The following is an 18,860-nucleotide window of genomic DNA, read 5'->3' as shown; positions in this document are numbered from 1 at the left end:
AGTGATCCGAGGTCATCTGCTTGTTTTCCGATTAATAACCAAAAATAGGAAAAAATAAAAAGTTCGTCGTATTACGCGTTTAACTGGCGCCCCAAAAAACAACGCATTATGTCGTCCGAATCGGAGCTGGACATTCACGTGCCCCAACCAAAGCCCGCAGCTGCGCCAGAGCCGCCTCCTAAACTATCCAAGAAGAAGAAGCGCAAGGTAGAACAGATTAGACGGAAATCTGAGGCCAACGCTCGACGCGCCGACCTCCTACAAGAGCTGGCTGAGCATGCGGTCGACGGAGACACGTTATCAATGCTTGCGGGCACAGCGTCCGGTCTGAAGAAGAAACGATTTGCGGAGCGGGAATTCACACTGAGAAAAGCGGCTGTTGGGGTCAAGGATGAAGATGTCAAGAACCTATACACACGCACCAAGGAACTCATGGAGAAAAGCGAGTCCAATAGACGTCTGGCCAAGCGGCAGGTGCAAAGTGAGCTCGACCGGGGACCAGCCAAGAAGCGCGTGGTGGAGTCAACGGCCGTCGAGCCGGTGACGAGCCAAGAAGCAGCTTACCAGGCCAAGCGGCCTGCTGCGGCGCTCGAACCGGAGGAGGAGGCTCCGCGCTGGTCCCGCGACCCCAGCAGCTTCTACCGGCGATCAGCGCTACTGGATCTTCCGCGCACCGTTGAGATGGAGCGGTTCCGAATGACACTCCCTGCCTTCGACTCGGAAATGGAGGTAGTGGAAACTGCCTTCGCGAATGACGTTTTTATCGTCATCGGCTCTACTGGATGTGGGAAGTCCACGCAGGTGCCTCAATTCTTATTCGAGTCGGGACTGACATGCGAGGAATCGCATGGACTGATGATCGCGGTGACACAGCCTCGTCGAGTGGCTGCCCTGTCGGTTGCACGGCGGGTGGCAGCTGAGATGAACGCTCCGCACCTGGTGGGGTATCAGGTGCGCTTCGACTCCTCCCACGTGAAGAAAACTACGCGGCTAAAGTTCATGACCGACGGAATTCTACTGAAGGAAATCCAGTCGGATTTTCTGCTCTCCAAGTATGGCTGCATTGTAGTGGATGAGGCCCACGAACGAACACTGAACACCGATATCCTGCTTGGACTCTTGTCACGGGCTGTTAAGGTGCGTAGAAACCGCTTCGAGAGAGGAGATGCGGACTTGCCGCCGTTGAAGCTCTGTATTATGAGTGCTACTCTCCGACTTTGTGACTTCACTGAGAACAAGAACCTTTTCCCCTCTCCACCGCCCGTGATCAGCATTGGCGCGAAGACCCACCCTGTCTCTGTCCACTGGAACAAGACTACAGCCGGAGACTTTATAGCCGAGGCCAAGAGCAAGGTGATGAAAATCCACCAGAAGTTGCCGGCCGGATCGATCCTGGTGTTTATGACGGGACAGAGAGAGGTTCACCAGCTGGTAAAGGCCATCAGGTCCTCCGACGAGATCTTCGTTGACGATGGTACCGACCACGACGATAGCGACTGTGAGGACGACGCTGACGGGGAAGAGTTCGACTCTCTTGTGCAGCGCGTGCAGGTGGAGACGCAGACGGTGGAGTCGGAGCCGACTGCTGATGACGGCGTTAGGGTTTCTCCTTCCGAGGAGGAGGAGACGTGCCTCGGACTACTTCAAACGGCTGACGAGCCTTCGCCCTCAGGGCAGACGGTACTAGACCTGTCAGTGGAGGAGCTGGCGGAAAAGCTGGGATTCAACCGCGGCGGCGCGCTTCAGCAGAAGCGACAACAATGGCACGGCCTAGATAGGCGAGGCAAGCTGCGGGTGGTGCCCTTGTATGCCTCGATGCCGCACCAGAGTCAGCTGGAGGCTTTCCGCCCCCCTGCAGCTGACGAGCGCGTCGTAGTCGTCGCGACTAACGTAGCCGAGACCTCGGTTACCATCCCCAATGTGCGGTACGTGGTGGACTGCGGTCGTGAGAAGCAGCGCAAGTTCAGACCTGGCAGCGGCGTTTCTTACTTCGAGACGTGCTTCGTGTCGAAAGCGAACGCGGACCAGAGAGCAGGCAGATGTGGGAGGGTTGGCCCCGGGCACTGCTTTCGGCTCTACTCCTCCGCGGTGTACAAGGACATTTTCCAACCTTTCCCTCCGGTCCCCTTGATGGAAACTCCTCTGGACGGCGTTCTTTTGTTCCTGTCTTCGCTGAACATTCCCAACGTGGCCCTGTTCCCATTCCCCTCCCCTCCGCCTTACAGCCGGATGAAAGCTGCCCGAGAACTTCTGGAGACCCTGGGGGCGTTAAGCCCTCCACCGACGGATTTTCAGAAGCGAAAGGCCGAGATGGCGCGGGCCAAACCTCTGGGACTCGCAACCGCCTTGCCCAAGGAAGGTGTTGCTGGCCGTATCACTGACTTGGGCATGGTAATGTCGCAGTTCCCTGTGGCGCCAAGATACGCTCGTATGCTACTGCAGGTGCTGGCCACGTCGGAAACCGATCTCTCTGGCAAGTCCTCCAGCGTGCCTGCGTGGTGCTTCGCGGAAAAGGAATCAGTGGATCGCCAACAGTATATAGGCCTGGGCTGCATGCTCATTGCCTTCCTCACATTGGGATCAGTTGTGTTTGACCAGACGCAGCCCATTCCGCGTAGGGCAGACAGTGTGGAGGTCCCCGCCTGGACTGAGTTCTCATCCGACTTGGATGGCCTGCTGTGGATCGCGGTGCACTTCGCACAGGCCCCAGACCGCAATCGGTTTGCGGCGCAGAACGTCTTGTCCCACAAGCAGTGCACAGAGGGACTTGCACTGGCGTCCCAACTGTACCTGCTTTCGCTACGGCTGCTGCCACAGATGGGTACGGCTACTGACTCATCGCTGTCCCAGTCGGCGGTATTGTCCTCGTTGCGTTCGCACTCGAATGGAGCCGATGTGGAGGGCCTGCGGCTTCTTGCTCCAGGCCTCTCCCAGCGAAAGGCGCTACACAGTGAGGTAACCTGGGACTCGTTAATCAGACTGCATCCTTTACGGCCTCTTCGATCATCTGGCACAGCGGCTCGACTCCACAGATGGATCCGTACCGCGAGGCGCGTACCAGGCTGCAGAGCTGCGCCTTCACGAGCACGCACTGCTCCACTCTCAATCCAACGTAGCCCGCGCTGCACCGCGCCCAAGTCTGGTGGCCTATAACTGTCTGGTGGGCGCCGGGGACGGCAGGTACTTGCTTCGAGAGGTCTTCCCTGTGCTGGACTTCGAGGTCCTAGCGTCCGTGAGCTCGTCTCTCGTCGAGCTGGGTGCCATCCTCGCGTTTCCCAAGCCGCACTACGACAGCAGAAAGGACGCCGTCGTGGGGTTCGCCCAGCCTCGATACGTTCCCTTCGACGTCGACTTGCCGGTGATATCTGTGACTCTACCGGCTGACAACCCGCTAATCTACCGGGTCTTCGCCCTTGCGCTGCTCACTGACAAGATTGTGGTGCGGCTTCAAAAGCTCTTCGCCACTCAATGCACCGTCAACCTGAAGAAAGTCAAGGAGTCTGAGATATCCGACCCCGAAATCAAAGAGGTCGTACGAGTTTTAACGACAGAGCAGGTGTCCTCAGCAAAGAGGCTCAGGGAGATTTGGCGTGATCCCCGATCCACTTTTTTGTTCGACGCCTTGCTTCGGCTGCTGAAGCCACAAGGCCAGCGGAGCCTGCGAGAGTGGTGGCGAACGCGAGCTACCAGCGTATGATGACCCACGATAGTAAAATTATTTGAAATGCATTCAAAATGTCTGTCCACTGCCGAAGTCGCAATTCCTCGCATCGTCCGCTCTCGCCAGTGCGCGAGTTGAGCTCGGAGTCCTTCAGTGACGAGCCCTCCGGACTCTGGGCCGTGGTGGCTGCATTCGCGAGTCGCTTAGCGTGAGCCACGCCGCCGCTACATACACAGAGACCAACCAACGCTGTTCGCCGTATTGCAACGTTTGAGCACTCAAGCTCTGATTTATCTGGTCCCCCAGCCAACTTCCATGCGATAAGTATGTTTACCCTCCTGAATTCCCAGAACTGTCTATCTCTCTATGCCTACAGAACTCGTCTCCAATCCAATGTCAGCTGCTTGAGAGGCCCGCTCAGCTGAGGCCAGTGTCTGCAGTGCGGCAAGTGCACCTCCTTGACGGCGGCCGGCAATATTCCCTCGGGTATCGGCTTGTTGAAGAACATGCACTCGAGGAACGTTAGTCTCGGCGGCAGCGCTCCCTCTCTGAACGCCCTGTCGAACACGTAGAGGACCAGCCGCGACAGCGACGCGGGAAGCACGCCTGGCATGAGGTCAAGGTCGAACTGGAACAGCGCAAGGTCTGTCAGGGCGGTCGGTAGACTGCCTGGGGCCAGAGGGCGGTTAAACGACAACAGCTTCAATTTCCGGAGGCTGGGTGGCAGCGCATTGGGCTCGAAAGGTAGGTCGTAGTGGCCTAACTCCAGTCGCTGGAGGCTCTGAGGAAGCGGCGGAAGAGGGTCGTTGTACACGTCCATTCTCAGCGACAGCAGTTGGAGTGGCACGTCGCGGAGGGGCTGGCAAAATCCCCACAAGTCTAAAACCTTTACAGGAAGGGCTCGGGGTAGATCTGGATTTCCTCGCACCGCCAGACGGTCCACTGGGGGGCACCAAGAGACCTCGGTCTCTGGATGGGTCGTGGATCCTAGAATCAGTTGGCTTGGGTGCAGCCCAGCCAGCAAGTGAAGGCGACTCGACCGCAAGCAGAAGCATCTGCACTGCAACAGCCTCTCTGGGAACTGCGTTCGGACACGCACTACGTCCTGCGGGTGGAAACAGTCGAAGGTCCGCACCATACCTCGTAGGGCACGCGAGACACGCGAGAGATTCAGCTTGACGTGGCAGTAGAACTCAAAGCCCTCGTTGTTGTCAATCGTCAACTCAGTGTCAAAAAAGGATAACAAAGTTTTCAGCACATGGCGTGGCAGCCGATCCAGCATTCAAGAGCGCCGTTAATATTGCGCGGCAATTTGTCCGGCGCAGAATGCACGCACGAGCGCCAAGGAATTGCATAAAGTTATGTTGGGTTTCCTTCTTTTGCCGCTAGCGGCCGCGAGCTCCCTCTTTCCTGGGGTCGTCACATGGGGGGCTTCTCTATCTGAATTAAACACGTTCATCCTGAAGATCTTCAAAGGACAAGGGATGCTGGTTATAGGGACCTCCTCGGCGTCAGACCTCCACAGAGCAGCGTTGGAGCAGGTCCTAGGCGACTTTCCATTTTTCAATCTGGTTACTCGACCTCACATACCGATCGCTTCCGTGAGACTGGACTCGAGAGACCATCAGCGAACGCTGACCCTACTTACGGCGCTGTTGCGTATGCCTGTCGAATTCCTGCAGCATGACGCAATCGATCGTGCCGACGATCCAGTGGCCGACGGCCACATCCTTCAGGGCCTTCGCTCTTCCTCCGGCCTCATAAGGCTGCAAGGGGCGTGGAAGATCACGAAGGGCTCTCCGAAAGTGCACGTTATGATCGTGGACACTCGCGTGGACTTGGAGCACCCTGACCTGAAAGGCCACTTTTGGAACAATGCATCCGAGTCTTCCGGCGTTGCCGGCGTCGATGACGACGAAAACGGGTTTCTGGACGATGTCCACGGCGTGAACCCCGCCCGCCGTGATGGGTCTGTTGGGCAACCGCTGGTGTCGCGGGCGCACGGCACGCATGTAGCGGGAATCTGCGCCGGCGTGGCGCCGCAGGTACAGCTGGTCGCGTGTACGCGCGGATCAAGGGCTATGCTGGCGGATTGCGCGGAGTACGCTATTGCTCATGGAGTCAAGATCATGAACTACTCTGCCGGCGCCTTGGGATGTTGCGATCCTGTCTACAGGCGGACGTTCGACATGCTGGCCAGCCACGGAGTAGTGTTCGTGACCACAGCTGGAAACCTCGGCCTAGATCTGGACGTCGAGACCTACCAGCCAGGATCATTCCCCTCATCGAACGTGGTTACCGTGGCGGCTGCCGATGCGCATGGTCGGCTACCCTCCTGGTCTGGACGAGGCTACCGCGCCGTAGACATCGCGGCTCCGGGCGTGAACGTCGTCAGCTGCGTGCCAGGCGGAGGCCGAGCAAGGATGAGCGGAACATCAATGGCAGCTCCGCACGTAGCTGGCTGCCTGGCGCTGATGTTTTCAACGAATCCCAACCTGTCGGCTCGCGATGCCAAGGCCATCCTGGTGGAAACGGCCAGACCAGTCCCCGAGGCTAGGTTCGCAACGCGTGCAGGTGGCGTACTGGACTGCGAGACGGCAGTGCTCCGAACTAAAGACGCCTTGTCCACCTCCTCGACCACGAGCACTGCGCCTATGCCGCCTTCGGAGGCGGGAGTCGTCTGCGAACACGCTCGGGGCGAGCGAAGTATGTGCGGGTACTGCAAAACACGAGCGTGCTGTGATACACTGCCCTTATGCGTTGTCCGCGAGTAGTGCGTGTTCGGTGAATAAGATACTCCTTCTGGGAATTTCTCAGACATTACCATCGAACTACGTCCATTACGTGAGTGGGCTTGAGGTTTTCAGCTTCACAGATCTCCAATACTTTGCACATCTCTGGCGGCCCAATGCCCCCGTCAACTCCCTCGGCGTGGATGAAATCTCGGTGTACCCCAGTCGTGATCAACATGGAGTCAATGCCGAATTTGGCCGCGCCCTGGATATCGTGGTGCAAGCTGTCGCCCACGTGGCATACCTTCGTCTTCAAAAGGCCCGGCAGCTTGTGTTGTGCCTGCTGGAGCGCAGATTCAAACACGTCCGAATTGGGCTTGCCGAAGACACGTATCTCGACATCAGGCGCTTCACGACGGTACAGCTCGGCAAGTAACCCCGGCAGAAAGTGCATCTCGCCAGCGCTGCCCACCACCTTGATATCGGGGTTCAGTACGACCATAGGCAGCTTGCGCTGTGCAGCTTTTCTGAGGCTGGCTAGGACTCCTTGGCTGATCTCTCCCCGATCGAAGAACTCCCGCATGCACGTGGTCGATTCGCGTGTGAAGAACTCCACGGTGCTCTCGGCGATGACGAACTCGCAGTCGTCGAGCGAGGCCAGCTCGCAATCAGCTGCGGCCAGCAGCATCTCCGTCCTGGCCGAATCCCAACCGAAAACGACGCACTTGCGACCCCAGGCATGCGCCGCCAGTCTAGGGAGCGCGACCTCACCACTGGTGACAAAGCCGTCCAACTGGGCGACGGCGAAGCCCAGACGCTCCAACCGTGGGATGTTGTGCTTCACCAATGACGGGCTGTTACTCAACAGTACCACCGCCTTGCCCCTCGCGTGGAGCTCATCCAGCACCTTCAGACTCTCTGAGTTGCTGCTCTGCGAGTCCCTCACCTCCCAAGCTCTGGACCCCATCGATGAGCACTCCGTACTGATCGAAGAAGAAAGCGTCATAATCGTCCTCTATCTGACTGAAGCCCTTTCGGATTTGGAACGTCCCGTGCGACGACATGTCTATTAAATGCCTAAAAGCGCTACGTTGCCACGTGCCGAGCCCGCTCCCCCACATTCTGGCTGGAGTCGCACCTTGTGTGCACTTGTCCCCGCGATTTTCATAAATTGCTTCGTGCTTCAATGATTCGGTCTGAATGGGAGATTACCGTGGGCAACGTCCCTGAGGCCGTAACCGAGGCAGAGCTGAGCAAGGTCCTCCGGCCCTTTGGGGAAATGGACAATGTCTCATACACACGAGGCAGTCCTGCTGGGGAGGCGAAGGTCAAATACAGAGTGGGTCAAAGAGTGAATATCGTATCTCACGCCTTTCAGGAACTCCGTGGAGCTCTCAACGCTCTTTACGGGCTCAGCAACATCAACCCCTTTGAGTCGGATCCCACCTACTTCTTAACAGCACACTTCACGAATCAGTACCCTGCCACTCCCTTTGTGTACCCAATCATGCCGATGCCCGCATTCCCTGTAGACAGTTCGATGTTCAGTCCGTACTACCCGACCACGTATCCCACATACCACAGCTACGACCGGAAGTTGGACCGACAGCGTTTCTATGACGAAAGGGGACCTGCGGGGGCTAACCTATTTGTGTTCCACATTCCCACGAGTTGGAACGCCGCAACACTTCGTCGAAAGTTCGAGGACTACGGTGATGTCGTCAGCGTGAAGCTCAAAACCAACGCCCTAGGTCAAAACATTGGCTATGGCTTCGTGTCGTTCTCGACCAGGGAGGCTGCGATGGAAGCTATAAAGGCCATGCACGGAGCAGCAGCCGACGGGAAATGGCTGAAGGTTACGCTGCGCAAAGGCGAGGAGCACTACATGCCCGCGGACCTCACCGAGCGCGTGTACGGCCGAGACGACCGTACGGTTGCGCCTCCAGAGTTTCACTCCGCAGCAGCCTTCCCTCCTGTGTCGGATTTCAAAGAGGAAGTCTACTATTCCGACCGGGAGGATAGCTCCACGCCTCCCTCGATGCCGGATGCTCGCATGCGGTCGCAGTCCATGATTGAATCGGCTGGGGTCCACAGTGGTGGACCTCACCACAGTGGTGCGAGGTCGGTCTCGCTCCTCGAACAGATCAGCGAGAAGTACAACATTGACTCGCTCCTGAACCTGAGCCACGAGGTCTCGGTGCCTGCCAGGAAGTCGATGTGAATATTGTCAAATGAACATGGCTTATGTTATCTGTTAGCTGTCGCTCAGTGCCAGCAGTTCGTCGTCCTCGTAGCGGTAGTGCGTCATGGGGTTAATGGTTCCTCGAATCTGTCTGCGACGCCTTCACCTCTCACCTTTTCAAAAAGCTCCGTGGTGATGGGGATGGGGTTATCGAGACAGTCTTCAGTGGCGGACGGCTCCTTGCGCATCTCTATCTTGACTTTTCGTCGGACCTGGTCTTGGGTGAACTCTGGGAAGTGGCTCTGGATCAGCACGTGGTCCGTGCCGAACATTCGCAAACACAGGTAGAGTCGGTTCGTTTGCTCTTCCGACCATTTCGTGGCGCGAGTAACCTTGTATGCACCATCGAATCGAGGCAGCTTTCCCAGCCCGTCGAGATTTTCGGAGACAACATGTCTGCCCTCTATCAAGTCGAAGAAATTGTCTTTGGCAGGGGCGGCGTCTTGGATCACAAAGTTTCCATCTACGTCCAGGCCCAACGCACGATTTCCCTCATCCATCACCGCTGATGAGAATATATCGTCCACGCTGTCCCGCGGCTGCAGCACGCTCCCCTCGAAGTCGGCTGCTGGAGAATCGAAGCCTAAATCTTGCAGGAGACCCAGCCGGAAGGACTCCTCGGGTGTCGGCGCCACCTCAACCTCCTTCGTTACGCGCGGAAGTCGCGCATCCTTCTTGACGAGGTCCCACACGGACGGCTTCTGCCCAGGTTTTCTCTTTTTAGGAGTTTTCTCGGGATCGGCCTTCTTTTTCCGTTTGCTTTTCTCCTTGGATTTGGAATGTGACTTCTTTGAAGGCTGGGCTTGGCGAGCCATACGCCGGGAATTCGCGATTTAATACGGGGCGATAAGGGTGAGTGTGAGTGTTTCATGCCATCAATGGTACCTCTTCAACATCAGTAGTGAGGGATCCCACGCTTATAGACGTGTGATCCTGTTTTGGCGTCTCGTCAGAATCCAGGAACTGCTTAGTGCTGCCCCAGTACCCCACCTCATTTTCAGACGTAAAAGTGCTTGGCGACCCCCAGCTCATATCTCTGAGATAAGGTTCCATCGGTTGAATCAGCGGCGAAGCCTCTGCAGCATTACGTTCAGCCTTCTCCTTTTGTAGGTATCTCAGTCTCCAGGAAAGCATTGCCCAGCCTACCAGGCATGCCGAGGGACACACCACTGGCAAAACGTGCACGAGTCGAAAATCCGCGTCGAATATCAAGATCACAGGACCCATAAATCCCAACAACAGTGTAGCCATCACGAGGTGACCCCGTTTCAACTGGCAGGCGCCCTCCACGAAACGCTCTGGCCGTGCCAAGACGGCAACCACCACAAGCAAGTTGATGAAGCTGTATAGTGGCCTGGAGTCAAACTCACCTCCAGGAGAGCAGCGCCAGGCTGAGTGATCTCCACTCCGCGTATAGATACGATCTGTGGTGGTTTCGGCGGTGACTCACGAGGTGGTCACCAACGAGAAGACACAAGACGCTTGGAATATCCTAGAAGCGTCCATCCTAGAAGCGTCCATCATTATATCTGTCACGAGATTTAGTCAACGGTTGTCGCAATTTCCATCACAAGGGGCCAGCGCCCTTTACAGCGCTGAGAACGAACGCACACTGGAAATCGGACTTCGACCGCTCCAGTTCGCTTTGCAGCATTTGTGACCATCTCCAGTCACCGACAATCTCGGCCTCGAGCTTCGCCATGCTCCGGTCTGTCTCGAGTCCAGCCACCGCAGGTTCCTGGTTGAACAAGCGCCGAGAGTCGAACTCGATGAAGTGCTTCAGGCGGCAGAACGACAGGTGACGCGCATAATCTCCTACAGGACTGCACACGAGCAGCACGTCGCCGACCTCCAGCTTCAAGGCGATATGTGCTATCTCCTTGTCCACCTCGGCCAACACCAGCTTCAACTCGTCAGCATCCACGGGAGGCACCCAGAGATCGGGGATAGCGGCGTGATCAGTCCTCTCTCGAATGCTACGCAGCAGTCGCTCGGCGTCCTCGCCAGGAACGCAGCCGGTGGCGGGCGTGATAACATCTTGCCGGCTTTCCAATACAACTTGGTCGGCCCGAAAGAGGCCTTGCAGGAGTCTCGCTCGAGCGTCCAGTCTCAAACGGTCCACTGTGGATCGTATGCCGCCTTTGTCAACTCCCACGGTTTCCCGGAGGCCTAGCCGCTCAGAACACAGCCGCTCCAATTGGCGGTTCACACAAACAACCAGTCTGGAGCGACTGAGCGTCAGACTGGTCTCGATGCTCGTGGCGCGCTGTTCAGATCCCTCTTGGCCCAGCATCATTGAGCATCCTTCCAGGTACTCCGCACCTGGAGGGTGAGCCCAGGAATCTACCACGTCGACACCACCGACGAATCCCAGGGCCAGCCGCCCCTTCCGTGGGGGCACCGTCGGAAGGTCGTTTTCCAGCACGCCGCGTAGGAGGTCCGGCCGCACGAAGTAGCTCAGTGGCACAGCAGCAACGGGCTGCCGCTGCTCTCCTATGTTGTCTCCAAACTGCAGCTTGAGCAGCGTCAGCGCCAGTGCTGCCTTCGCGTCGTCGGCAGAATCATGGCCTGATGTCCTGTCCATGGTGAGGCCCAGCTCAGTCTTCACCAAGTACTGCAAAGAATGCTTCACCTGCAGACTGCCGCCGCCCTTAGGGTACAAAACTGCATGCAGACGAATTCGGCGACTCACTCGTAGTGTCAATGCAATGAGGATGGCAAAGCCTGAGAACCTCAAGGTCGCCGTTAAGAGAATGCCCCACAATGATGGGGTCGGGGGTGGAATTAAATACGTGCTGCGCCCGATCGACTGCCTCCTCGAAAGAAACAGCTTGGGGGCCTTCGAGCATTTCACGCGTCACACCGCTAAACTGCGTTCGGTAGTCACGTACCGGCATCTGCGGCTTGACCAGTAGGTCCAGCAGCACGCCCTCAAGTCCCACCAATGTCACCCGGGCCAACCCCTCAGAAAAGTCCTCCAACTCTACCATCTCACAATCCAGCGCGATCAGAGAGGTCACCGCTGTCGATGGTGGAGTGTCCCAGGTCGCCAGGCAGGCACGGGCGTAACCGGTAGAGGGCAGAGGAAACCCGTGGTCCTCCATCTCCTCCGGTGTCACTAACGCGGCGGTGGACACCGACTGTGTCATCTTGGCGCCACGCGCAATAACCTGGTCGAAGGAGGACACCGCGAGGTTGTCGCTGCTCGGGGCGGCCGACTTGTGCCAGTGACGCTTCGGCATTTCGATGGGGATGGATAGCATGTCCTGCATGCAAAACCGTTGGAGGGGCTCACGCAAAGTATCTGGTCTTGACGACTGTGGACGTTTATGAACGTGTTACGGATGCTTCTGCAGTGCCCGACAGACTTGCTGAGGCGTTCTAAGAAAGCCATCTGCCGAGGATGTCCGTTTATTCTCTTCAGAGACAAGCAAGGTGCGCAGTACAGAACCACCTTGGGCTGGCGACCACCTTCTTTCGCAGTCTGGGCGCCTATGACGTGCCACGCAGACAGTGATCTGATATCCGCCTCAGGACTCTCCTTCAGAGCTCTGGATTCGCTCAGCGCGTTTCGAAAGCGCAGCGCCCGCTCGGCCTGCGCGAAATCCGCCCGTTCAGGCAGCGGGGGAATCTCGCCCAGAAGTTTATACAGCAGTTTACGAATGATGCTGGACCGAGGACTGTGTGAGTGGTACAATCGCCCCTTACACTCGTTTCTGCTTAAAGGTTACGCTCATGTTCGCTGCAATCGTTGGATCACAAGGTCTGGAACATAACGATCTTGTGGAGCTCACGTCTGAGCCATGCGGCCTTTCTTCAACACCGGAGTCCAGCTATCGCTGAGCTCTCGTTTCATCAGAGTAATTGGTAAAATTCCGAAGGTTCTGATAGAACCAGGGGGCGTGTTCGTGTTCCGGCGTAACCTGCCAGTGTTCAACTTCTTTAGTATTCAAGTTCTACCTGTCATTGGACATTCATTGAAAAAATGACGTCATTCAACCGCCACCACGAACCGAAGAGCGCTCGTGTCTCACGGCCGTTGGAGACGTTCATTTACAAAGCCGACGCTCACCAGGTGATTGTCGAAAATCTCCACGGCAAGCGCTACGGCTTCGATTTTACGACGGTAGGAGTGTCTCGGCACACTCTCCTCGCAGTCTATCTCCTGTCGACATGCTTGGCAGGACCTCTGACGTTCAATTGGCCCCCCTTCCGTAGACTGTTCGCGTTTCGACAGGTTTTCTATCATCTGTGTGACCCAGATGATGTGTTGTACTCCGATGGCACCTGCCTTGCACAGCAAAATGCGCTCGCCTCGCTGCCCACATCGGCTGCGATGGGCGGATTCCTGTTCGCATTTCCAGCCGGCGTCATCAAGGACCGCTGGGGGCCGAAGACGTCGTGCCTGGTCGGCCTGGTCTTCAAGCTCATCAGCTACGTGATGCTGGCATTGTCGAGCCCGTCTTTTGACGGATACACGCTAGGCTTTTTGTCGGCTGCCATCGGAGACCAGCCCTTCTTTCTCGGTATGTTGGACGCAGTTCACCTTTTTCCTGGTTATGAGGGGTTGGTGATCGCATCGTTTGGGATGGCCCGGACTCTAGTTTACTACTTCGCGAACCTCACGGTGTTCATGTGCGTTACGGTGGGGTTCCCCTACAAGCTGACTATGCTGGGTCTCTTTTTCGTCCACGTCTTCGTCATGGTGCTTATGCTGTTCTTCATACCCAGCGCGCCTTTCAATCCCGCCACGCTGGCGCAGCGGAGGTTCGCAGAATCCCCAGACGCTTGCGTGCGCTTGCTGCCTGCCCTTCTATGGGACAAATCCTTCTGGCGCGCCGCCACGACTATTCCATTCATCCTGTGGAACATTTACTTTGCCATCCTTGTGATGCAAGTCAACTTCTTCAGCGTCAGCCTGGATTTGCAGATCTCACCTGCAGCGTTTCAGTTCTACACCCAAGCGACATTCGTCGAGGCATTGGCTTGTTGGTTTGTGGGAGGCATAGCTGACTGGCGGGGCTTGTGGATGTGCCCCATCACCATCACCGTGAGCATGGCTTGCGCCTACGTTGGAATATGTATTAGCTGGACTAGCGCCGACTACATCTTAACTCTCTTTGCCGTAGTGGCTCGGTCACTTTATCTTGCTCAGACGCACCTGGTGTTCTACAAGCTATTTCCTCAAGGCATGCTTGGGAGACTTATAGGCCTGACCTTCTGTGTGAATGGACTCATAGGACTGTCTCATGGCCCTATATTCGACGCAGCCAATTCCCACGGCAGATTGACGGTTGTGGACATCGTCTACGCTTCAATCAGCGCTATGAACCTGTCCATACTCCTCTATCTCGCCTATAGTGTTCCACGTCCAGGGCGGAGCTGCAAGCGAATTTTCACCCGAAGAATCGAGTCCGCAGTCTCACAGACCCAGACCACTCAGACCACTACCAAGTGCGATGAACCTCCCGAAACCCTGCCGCTCACCAATGACCTAGACCTGGCATGACCAGAAAGAAGCGGTGAATTGCCGGCACAAATGGGTCCGGCGCTAATCGCAGTCCCAGCGTTGTATCTCGGTGCATTGGCATCATTACTACGCGAGCTCGAAGATGCGCCCTGGATTGTCGTGTGAGTGAGTCGAGAGGGTGACATAGACTAATCTTCATAGCAGTGTGGTGCCTGTCCTTTGTTGCCTGGATCTTCCTGGCGTTAGGAGACCCAGGTTACCTCACACGGAACACTGCCGATCGCGAAGCCAGTCGAAATATATGTTCCGTATGCTGCTGCGTGAAGCTTCCCCGCTCGCACCATTGCTCGGTCTGCGGGCGGTGCGTCATCATGATGGACCATCATTGCCACGTTTCCAACTCTTGTGTGGGCGCGCAGAACTTGCGAATCTTCATACTGTGGCTGGCCTACAGCCTGGTCACGGCGGGCATTGGAGCAGGCCTTAAGTGGCGCCAACACCTTACAGGTTCAGGGGTAGTGCTTATGAGCATGTTCCTAGCCATTGTGATCTCTAGTAGTGCAGTAAGCTGGCAGAGTGCTTTCAACCAGGTCTTAGGTCGGCAAGCATACCTGTTATGGACAGGGCGCACGCTCATCGAGTCGTACTTTGGTGGTGGTGGGCAGCCTCGAGGCTGGAGACACGTGCGCCAGGTAATGGGCGGAGGCCTCATTCCTGTGCCCAGAGAGCTGGAGATTCAGAAGTATGCGACTACATTGTGATGTTGAAAAAACACTTAAGCGCCATGGATCTTGATGTTTTCTCTTTGACCAATTCCCTCCTCCGTGATAAACTGTTGGACGGCCACTCGATGATCGCCTTGGAACTGCAGGATTTCTCCGAAGTTCGGGTCTACCAGGTGGGTCCCGTTGCACCTCATGGCCTTCTTCAAGTACTTGCACATTTTCTGCTGGTCAAACGCGGGGTCGATTCCCGTTACGGTCGTGACGCACTTCCGCCCGTTTCGCTGCTGCACTCGTATGTGGATGATGTGCGAGTTAACATCAGCTCCAGATGTCTGGTCATCCATACTGAAAATGCCATTTTGCTGCGGGCAGCCGTCTTTCAGCCTCACCTTGTGAGATGGAGGTGCACACGGCAGCTGGAGTGCCCCCAGATCCTGCCGCCGCTTCGATTTTTTTTTATCCCAGTCGCTGTCAGTATGCCTTTCGCAACGCTTGCTCTCAAACAAGTGTACTATGAACGCTGTTGTGTGATGTTGAATGACTATCGCTGCTGTGACGAAGGCAATTCCAGCAGCCATCACAGATGAGACAAAACGGACGTTAATGGCGATTTCTCCCCATCCTACAGGTCACACCATGAGCAAGGACGCAGCAGTAAAGAAGGCCAAGAGGACTGCCGGCGCCGTCAAGCAGTCCACTGCTCAGGGACGCAAGAAAGTCCGTACCTCCCTGCGGTTCAGGAACCGCAACCGGACCAACGCCGCCTCGCAGATCAAGAGCACTCGCGTCGTTATGCCTGCCCGCCCTCAGAGCATGTTCAAGGAGTACAGCATCATCCGTGCGCCCCTTACAACTGAGAAGGCTGTGAAGTGCATCGAGGAGGATAACACGCTCGTCTTCCTATGCGACCCCCGAGCCAACAAGCCCAGCATCAAGCAGGCTGTGCAGAAGCTTTTCTCTGTTACCGTACAGAAGGTGAACACTCTCATTCGCCCTGACGGCCAGAAGAAGGCTTATGTTCGTCTGTCCCCTAACTGCGAGGCACTCGAGGTCTCCAACAAGATGGGAATCCTTTGATCTGGTGGTCTGTGTCCTAACAATGCTGGTGTGCTGCGCTCTCTTTCCTTGTCACTCTTCTACGAATCTTCGTGACCATTTTCTGACGAAATGGGGCAGGCCGTATCGCACAGGAAGCAGAATCTGCACAGAACCATTCGCAGCGTCGCAGAAACGCTGCGGCAAGGCGAAGGTCGTCAAGTCCACAGCGAAGTAGCACAGCAGATGCAGTTTTTGTCAGAGAAAGATCAGGCGTCCGTCGCATCGGAGCTGCTGGATAACTCTGTGGCTCTTTCTCCAGGCGGCAGGATACTGCTGGGTGGCGAAGTGCGTCCCGATTCTAGCTTGTTTCAGTGAGACAAGACGTAGGCGCAATACAGACACTACGGAAAGCTGCTAGACTTCAGTGGGCTCGAGTCCGAACTGAAGAAGATGGTGAAAGACCTACAAGGCTTGTCGTCTCGAGTAGGCAAACTGAAGCACAAGCTCGATACTGTGGAGACGGCTGTGGGTTTGAGGGGGCGGAATGGCGGTCTCGTGCCACGCTCCGAATTCACAGACTTCAGTAAGGTTGTAAGGGAGGAAGTACTTCGGCTGGCGACACCAGAGGAAGTCGTGGCTTTCCAGGACTTCCTCGTTGGGGAAGTCGCAGAGCTGGCAACGAAGTCGCAGTACGACAAGGTGGTCTACGCGCTAGGCCAGACCAGCAGCACTCTGTTAGACAAAGTCAGCTCCGTGAAGAAAGACGTCGCAGAGCTGGAAAGAGCAGTCCAGGACGAAGCCACGCTGCCGAAGGCCACCACTATGGTGCATCTCCTAAGTTCGCTGCGACAATCTTTGGCGAGCGGACTCGCGTCCACGGAGCAGCAGCAGGAGGCCGAGAGGATCGCTACCTGGCCGCAGATAAGCGAACTGCAAACTATGCTAGCAACTGCTGTGCAGACCGACGCCAACGACGTGCGAGTCATGGGAACCCTGCGGAGCAAGCTCACAGAGATGGCAGGCCGACGGCTCCTGTCCTCCGAGTTGGAGGGGCTCGATGTCGTAGTGAGGAAACTGACCAACGAGTTGGAGGCCAACATGTATGGCAGAGACCTCCACGAACCCGAAGACGAGCTAGCCATTCATATGCCGCCCACGCCGCTGACGAGCCCGCCCACATTGAGTGCTATGGCAAGCCCCACGGTGAGTCCGCTGAAGACAGCGGTAGCAGGAGGACTCGCGACGCCACTGAGGTCGCACCAGCCCAGTCCAGCGGGAAGCAGGAGAGTACAAGTGCCTGCGTGAGCCTAGTGACATAAAACCTGCATTTTGACGCATGGAGCTAGATGGGTCGTTGAAGACCGCGTTGAAATCTGCGAGGAAGCGTGGAGATCAAGTGGAAGCCAGGAAGATAGGACGATTAATAAAAAAAAAACGGTCTAAGCTGCTCAAGCACCAAAATGGCGCACTGCCGCTCGTGGATCAGTCTGTCACTGCTCGTGCCGAGTCTGAGGAGGACGATTACGTGCTTCCCCAGAACAGCGACATTCTTGCGAGCATGCAGGAGGTCGCGTTCAGTGCGCTGACGGCGTCGAACTCACAGGAAACCGCAGCTCTAGAGGTGGCGGCGCTACTGGACGGGTATCGAGAGGTGCTGGAACGCTTCGAAGAAAGGTTCGCCGTCGACGAAGGAGACGACGGAGATGACGACGCGACAGATTTCAAATCACGGCTACTGGAGCACGCTTTGGGCTCTTCTGCTCAACGCGAAGACGCCCTGACACGAAAGCAGAGGAAGCTGCTGAACAGGCCCACCATCGCGCAACTGAAGGGGTTTGCAAGCAGACCAGAGGTATGTGAGTCCTGGGATGCGACGTCTCCAGAGCCATGGCTCCTCGTCAGTCTGAAATCGTTAAGGAACTCGGTGGAGGTGCCGTCCCACTGGAATTCAAGGCGCAGATACCTGTCGTCGAGGCGAGGCATGGAGAAGACACTGTTTAAACTTCCACCCCATATCGAAGCCACGAAGATTGGGGAGATTCGAGCATCTCTGTTGGAGCGCGAAAAAAACAAGACTCTCCGACAAAAGCTCCGCGAGCGTGTGCGCCCTAAGAAGCATCGCATGGACATCGACTACCAAACCCTACACGACGCATTCTTCAAGTACGCAGTCAAGCCGCACCTGACTAAATTTGGAGATGTGTACCACGAAGGGAAGGAGATGGAGATCAAGATGCGCCGGTTCAAACCGGGTCACCTGTCGTCGAAGCTTCGCGAGGCGTTAGGCATGCACACGGCTCTGGCGCCGCCCCAGTGGCTCTTCAACATGCAGAGGTACGGCCCGCCGAGGGCGTATCCGAGCCTGCGAATACCAGGAGTGAACTGCCCGCTCCCTCCGGGTGCGGAGTTTGGCTTCGGCGTGGGCAACTGGGGCGCCCCACCAATTGACTCCAGCGGGCGTCCATTGTGGGGCGATTTGGGCCCCGACCTTCGTGATCGGGAGCAAAACGACCAGGGTGACTGGACGGAGTATCTCTGGGGCGACCCTGAAGCTGTGGAATCCGAAGAAGAGGACATGGAGGACATGGCTGAGGACAACGAGGACGACGAAGCCTGACGCTACTCGTAATAGTCCTGGTTTATATTCACACTGAGCTCGAAATCCCGCACTTCGTCCTGGGGGGCGGCCATGTCAGCCTCGCCCACCTCAATACGACGGCCTCGAAACGTGAGCGCCGCCGCCAAGACGGCGCACCCGACGCTCGCCGCACCGACCACACCAATTGGCATCAAAACGCCCGGCGCCGAGGAGCTGGAGGTTGCAGGGAGCACTGTACCCGAGGAGGTTGTCGGGAGGGGGATGCTTGCGGTCGCAGTGCTTGTTGTCGTCCTTGTACTCCAACTAGTTGTCGCTGCGGTCGTCCTGGGTGGGGTCGTCGTCGTCGTGGATGTAGTTATGGGCGGGGTCGTCGTCGTGGGTGGGGTTATGGGT

At 56.7% G+C, this 18,860-nt stretch overlaps 13 protein-coding genes across 20 annotated transcripts; 7 read left to right on the top strand and 6 right to left on the bottom strand.

The window, feature by feature from the left end:
- Positions 1-108: 108 nt before the first annotated feature.
- Positions 109-3,697, top strand: KVP18_001394 (uncharacterized protein; the record flags this gene model as incomplete). The annotated part of the gene is made up of 2 exons (XM_067951376.1): positions 109-2,950; positions 2,979-3,697. The coding sequence occupies 2 exons, from the start codon at positions 109-111 to the stop codon at positions 3,695-3,697; spliced, it is 3,561 nt and encodes a 1,186-aa protein (XP_067808737.1).
- A 334-nt stretch (positions 3,698-4,031) lies between these two features.
- On the bottom strand, positions 4,032-4,943 carry KVP18_001395 (uncharacterized protein; the record flags this gene model as incomplete). Its single annotated transcript, XM_067951377.1, has 1 exon — positions 4,032-4,943. One exon carries the CDS (start codon positions 4,941-4,943, stop codon positions 4,032-4,034), a length of 912 nt encoding a protein of 303 aa, XP_067808738.1.
- Positions 4,944-5,022: 79 nt separating this feature from the next.
- On the top strand, positions 5,023-6,435 carry KVP18_001388 (uncharacterized protein; the record flags this gene model as incomplete). The annotated part of the gene is made up of 1 exon (XM_067951365.1): positions 5,023-6,435. One exon carries the CDS (start codon positions 5,023-5,025, stop codon positions 6,433-6,435), a length of 1,413 nt encoding a protein of 470 aa, XP_067808726.1.
- Positions 6,436-6,481: 46 nt separating this feature from the next.
- On the bottom strand, positions 6,482-7,457 carry KVP18_001393 (uncharacterized protein; the record flags this gene model as incomplete). 2 transcript variants are annotated; one of them, XM_067951374.1, is made up of 2 exons in its annotated part: positions 6,482-7,311; positions 7,340-7,457. In XM_067951374.1, the coding sequence occupies 2 exons, from the start codon at positions 7,455-7,457 to the stop codon at positions 6,482-6,484; spliced, it is 948 nt and encodes a 315-aa protein (XP_067808735.1). The 2 variants fall into 2 exon arrangements, with proteins under 2 accessions (XP_067808735.1, XP_067808736.1); XM_067951375.1 differs by having other exon boundaries at positions 6,482-7,360.
- A 122-nt stretch (positions 7,458-7,579) lies between these two features.
- On the top strand, positions 7,580-8,614 carry KVP18_001397 (uncharacterized protein; the record flags this gene model as incomplete). Its single annotated transcript, XM_067951380.1, has 1 exon — positions 7,580-8,614. One exon carries the CDS (start codon positions 7,580-7,582, stop codon positions 8,612-8,614), a length of 1,035 nt encoding a protein of 344 aa, XP_067808741.1.
- Positions 8,615-8,647: 33 nt separating this feature from the next.
- Positions 8,648-9,450, bottom strand: KVP18_001396 (uncharacterized protein; the record flags this gene model as incomplete). Of its 2 annotated transcripts, XM_067951378.1 has the most annotated exons (2): positions 8,648-8,722; positions 8,749-9,450. In XM_067951378.1, the coding sequence occupies 2 exons, from the start codon at positions 9,448-9,450 to the stop codon at positions 8,648-8,650; spliced, it is 777 nt and encodes a 258-aa protein (XP_067808739.1). The 2 variants fall into 2 exon arrangements, with proteins under 2 accessions (XP_067808739.1, XP_067808740.1); XM_067951379.1 differs by having other exon boundaries at positions 8,698-9,450.
- Positions 9,451-9,502: 52 nt separating this feature from the next.
- On the bottom strand, positions 9,503-10,159 carry KVP18_001391 (uncharacterized protein; the record flags this gene model as incomplete). Of its 2 annotated transcripts, XM_067951371.1 has the most annotated exons (3): positions 9,503-9,977; positions 10,006-10,059; positions 10,086-10,159. In XM_067951371.1, the coding sequence occupies 3 exons, from the start codon at positions 10,157-10,159 to the stop codon at positions 9,503-9,505; spliced, it is 603 nt and encodes a 200-aa protein (XP_067808732.1). The 2 variants fall into 2 exon arrangements, with proteins under 2 accessions (XP_067808732.1, XP_067808731.1); XM_067951370.1 differs by lacking the exons at positions 10,006-10,059; positions 10,086-10,159 and having other exon boundaries at positions 9,503-9,886.
- Positions 10,160-10,202: 43 nt separating this feature from the next.
- KVP18_001392 (uncharacterized protein) lies at positions 10,203-12,491 on the bottom strand (the record flags this gene model as incomplete). 2 transcript variants are annotated; one of them, XM_067951373.1, is made up of 5 exons in its annotated part: positions 10,203-11,299; positions 11,328-11,901; positions 11,931-12,315; positions 12,344-12,400; positions 12,430-12,491. In XM_067951373.1, 5 exons carry the CDS (start codon positions 12,489-12,491, stop codon positions 10,203-10,205), a joined length of 2,175 nt encoding a protein of 724 aa, XP_067808734.1. The 2 variants fall into 2 exon arrangements, with proteins under 2 accessions (XP_067808734.1, XP_067808733.1); XM_067951372.1 differs by lacking the exons at positions 11,931-12,315; positions 12,344-12,400; positions 12,430-12,491 and having other exon boundaries at positions 11,328-11,907.
- Positions 12,492-12,620: 129 nt separating this feature from the next.
- Positions 12,621-14,144, top strand: KVP18_001398 (uncharacterized protein; the record flags this gene model as incomplete). Its single annotated transcript, XM_067951381.1, has 1 exon — positions 12,621-14,144. The coding sequence occupies one exon, from the start codon at positions 12,621-12,623 to the stop codon at positions 14,142-14,144; it is 1,524 nt and encodes a 507-aa protein (XP_067808742.1).
- Positions 14,145-14,880: 736 nt separating this feature from the next.
- Positions 14,881-15,174, bottom strand: KVP18_005117 (uncharacterized protein; the record flags this gene model as incomplete). Its single annotated transcript, XM_067949478.1, has 1 exon — positions 14,881-15,174. The coding sequence occupies one exon, from the start codon at positions 15,172-15,174 to the stop codon at positions 14,881-14,883; it is 294 nt and encodes a 97-aa protein (XP_067808743.1).
- A 193-nt stretch (positions 15,175-15,367) lies between these two features.
- On the top strand, positions 15,368-15,907 carry KVP18_001387 (uncharacterized protein; the record flags this gene model as incomplete). 2 transcript variants are annotated; one of them, XM_067951363.1, is made up of 1 exon in its annotated part: positions 15,368-15,907. In XM_067951363.1, one exon carries the CDS (start codon positions 15,368-15,370, stop codon positions 15,905-15,907), a length of 540 nt encoding a protein of 179 aa, XP_067808724.1. The 2 variants fall into 2 exon arrangements, with proteins under 2 accessions (XP_067808724.1, XP_067808725.1); XM_067951364.1 differs by having other exon boundaries at positions 15,467-15,907.
- A 90-nt stretch (positions 15,908-15,997) lies between these two features.
- Positions 15,998-17,173, top strand: KVP18_001390 (uncharacterized protein; the record flags this gene model as incomplete). Of its 3 annotated transcripts, XM_067951368.1 has the most annotated exons (3): positions 15,998-16,239; positions 16,267-17,071; positions 17,100-17,120. In XM_067951368.1, the coding sequence occupies 3 exons, from the start codon at positions 15,998-16,000 to the stop codon at positions 17,118-17,120; spliced, it is 1,068 nt and encodes a 355-aa protein (XP_067808729.1). The 3 variants fall into 3 exon arrangements, with proteins under 3 accessions (XP_067808729.1, XP_067808730.1, XP_067808728.1); XM_067951369.1 differs by lacking the exons at positions 16,267-17,071; positions 17,100-17,120 and having other exon boundaries at positions 15,998-16,243; XM_067951367.1 differs by lacking the exon at positions 15,998-16,239 and having other exon boundaries at positions 16,319-17,173.
- A 31-nt stretch (positions 17,174-17,204) lies between these two features.
- Positions 17,205-18,485, top strand: KVP18_001389 (uncharacterized protein; the record flags this gene model as incomplete). Its single annotated transcript, XM_067951366.1, has 1 exon — positions 17,205-18,485. The coding sequence occupies one exon, from the start codon at positions 17,205-17,207 to the stop codon at positions 18,483-18,485; it is 1,281 nt and encodes a 426-aa protein (XP_067808727.1).
- Positions 18,486-18,860: the final 375 nt, after the last annotated feature.

The sequence above is a fragment of a genome, assembly GCF_019968955.1.
Source record: "MAG: Porospora cf. gigantea A chromosome Unknown PgA_NODE_418_length_18860_cov_346.804, whole genome shotgun sequence".
Lineage (NCBI taxonomy): Eukaryota > Apicomplexa > Conoidasida > Eugregarinorida > Porosporidae > Porospora > Porospora cf. gigantea A.
The sequence above is the reverse complement of the archived record's forward strand: the minus strand, read 5'-3'. Positions and strand labels throughout refer to the sequence as shown.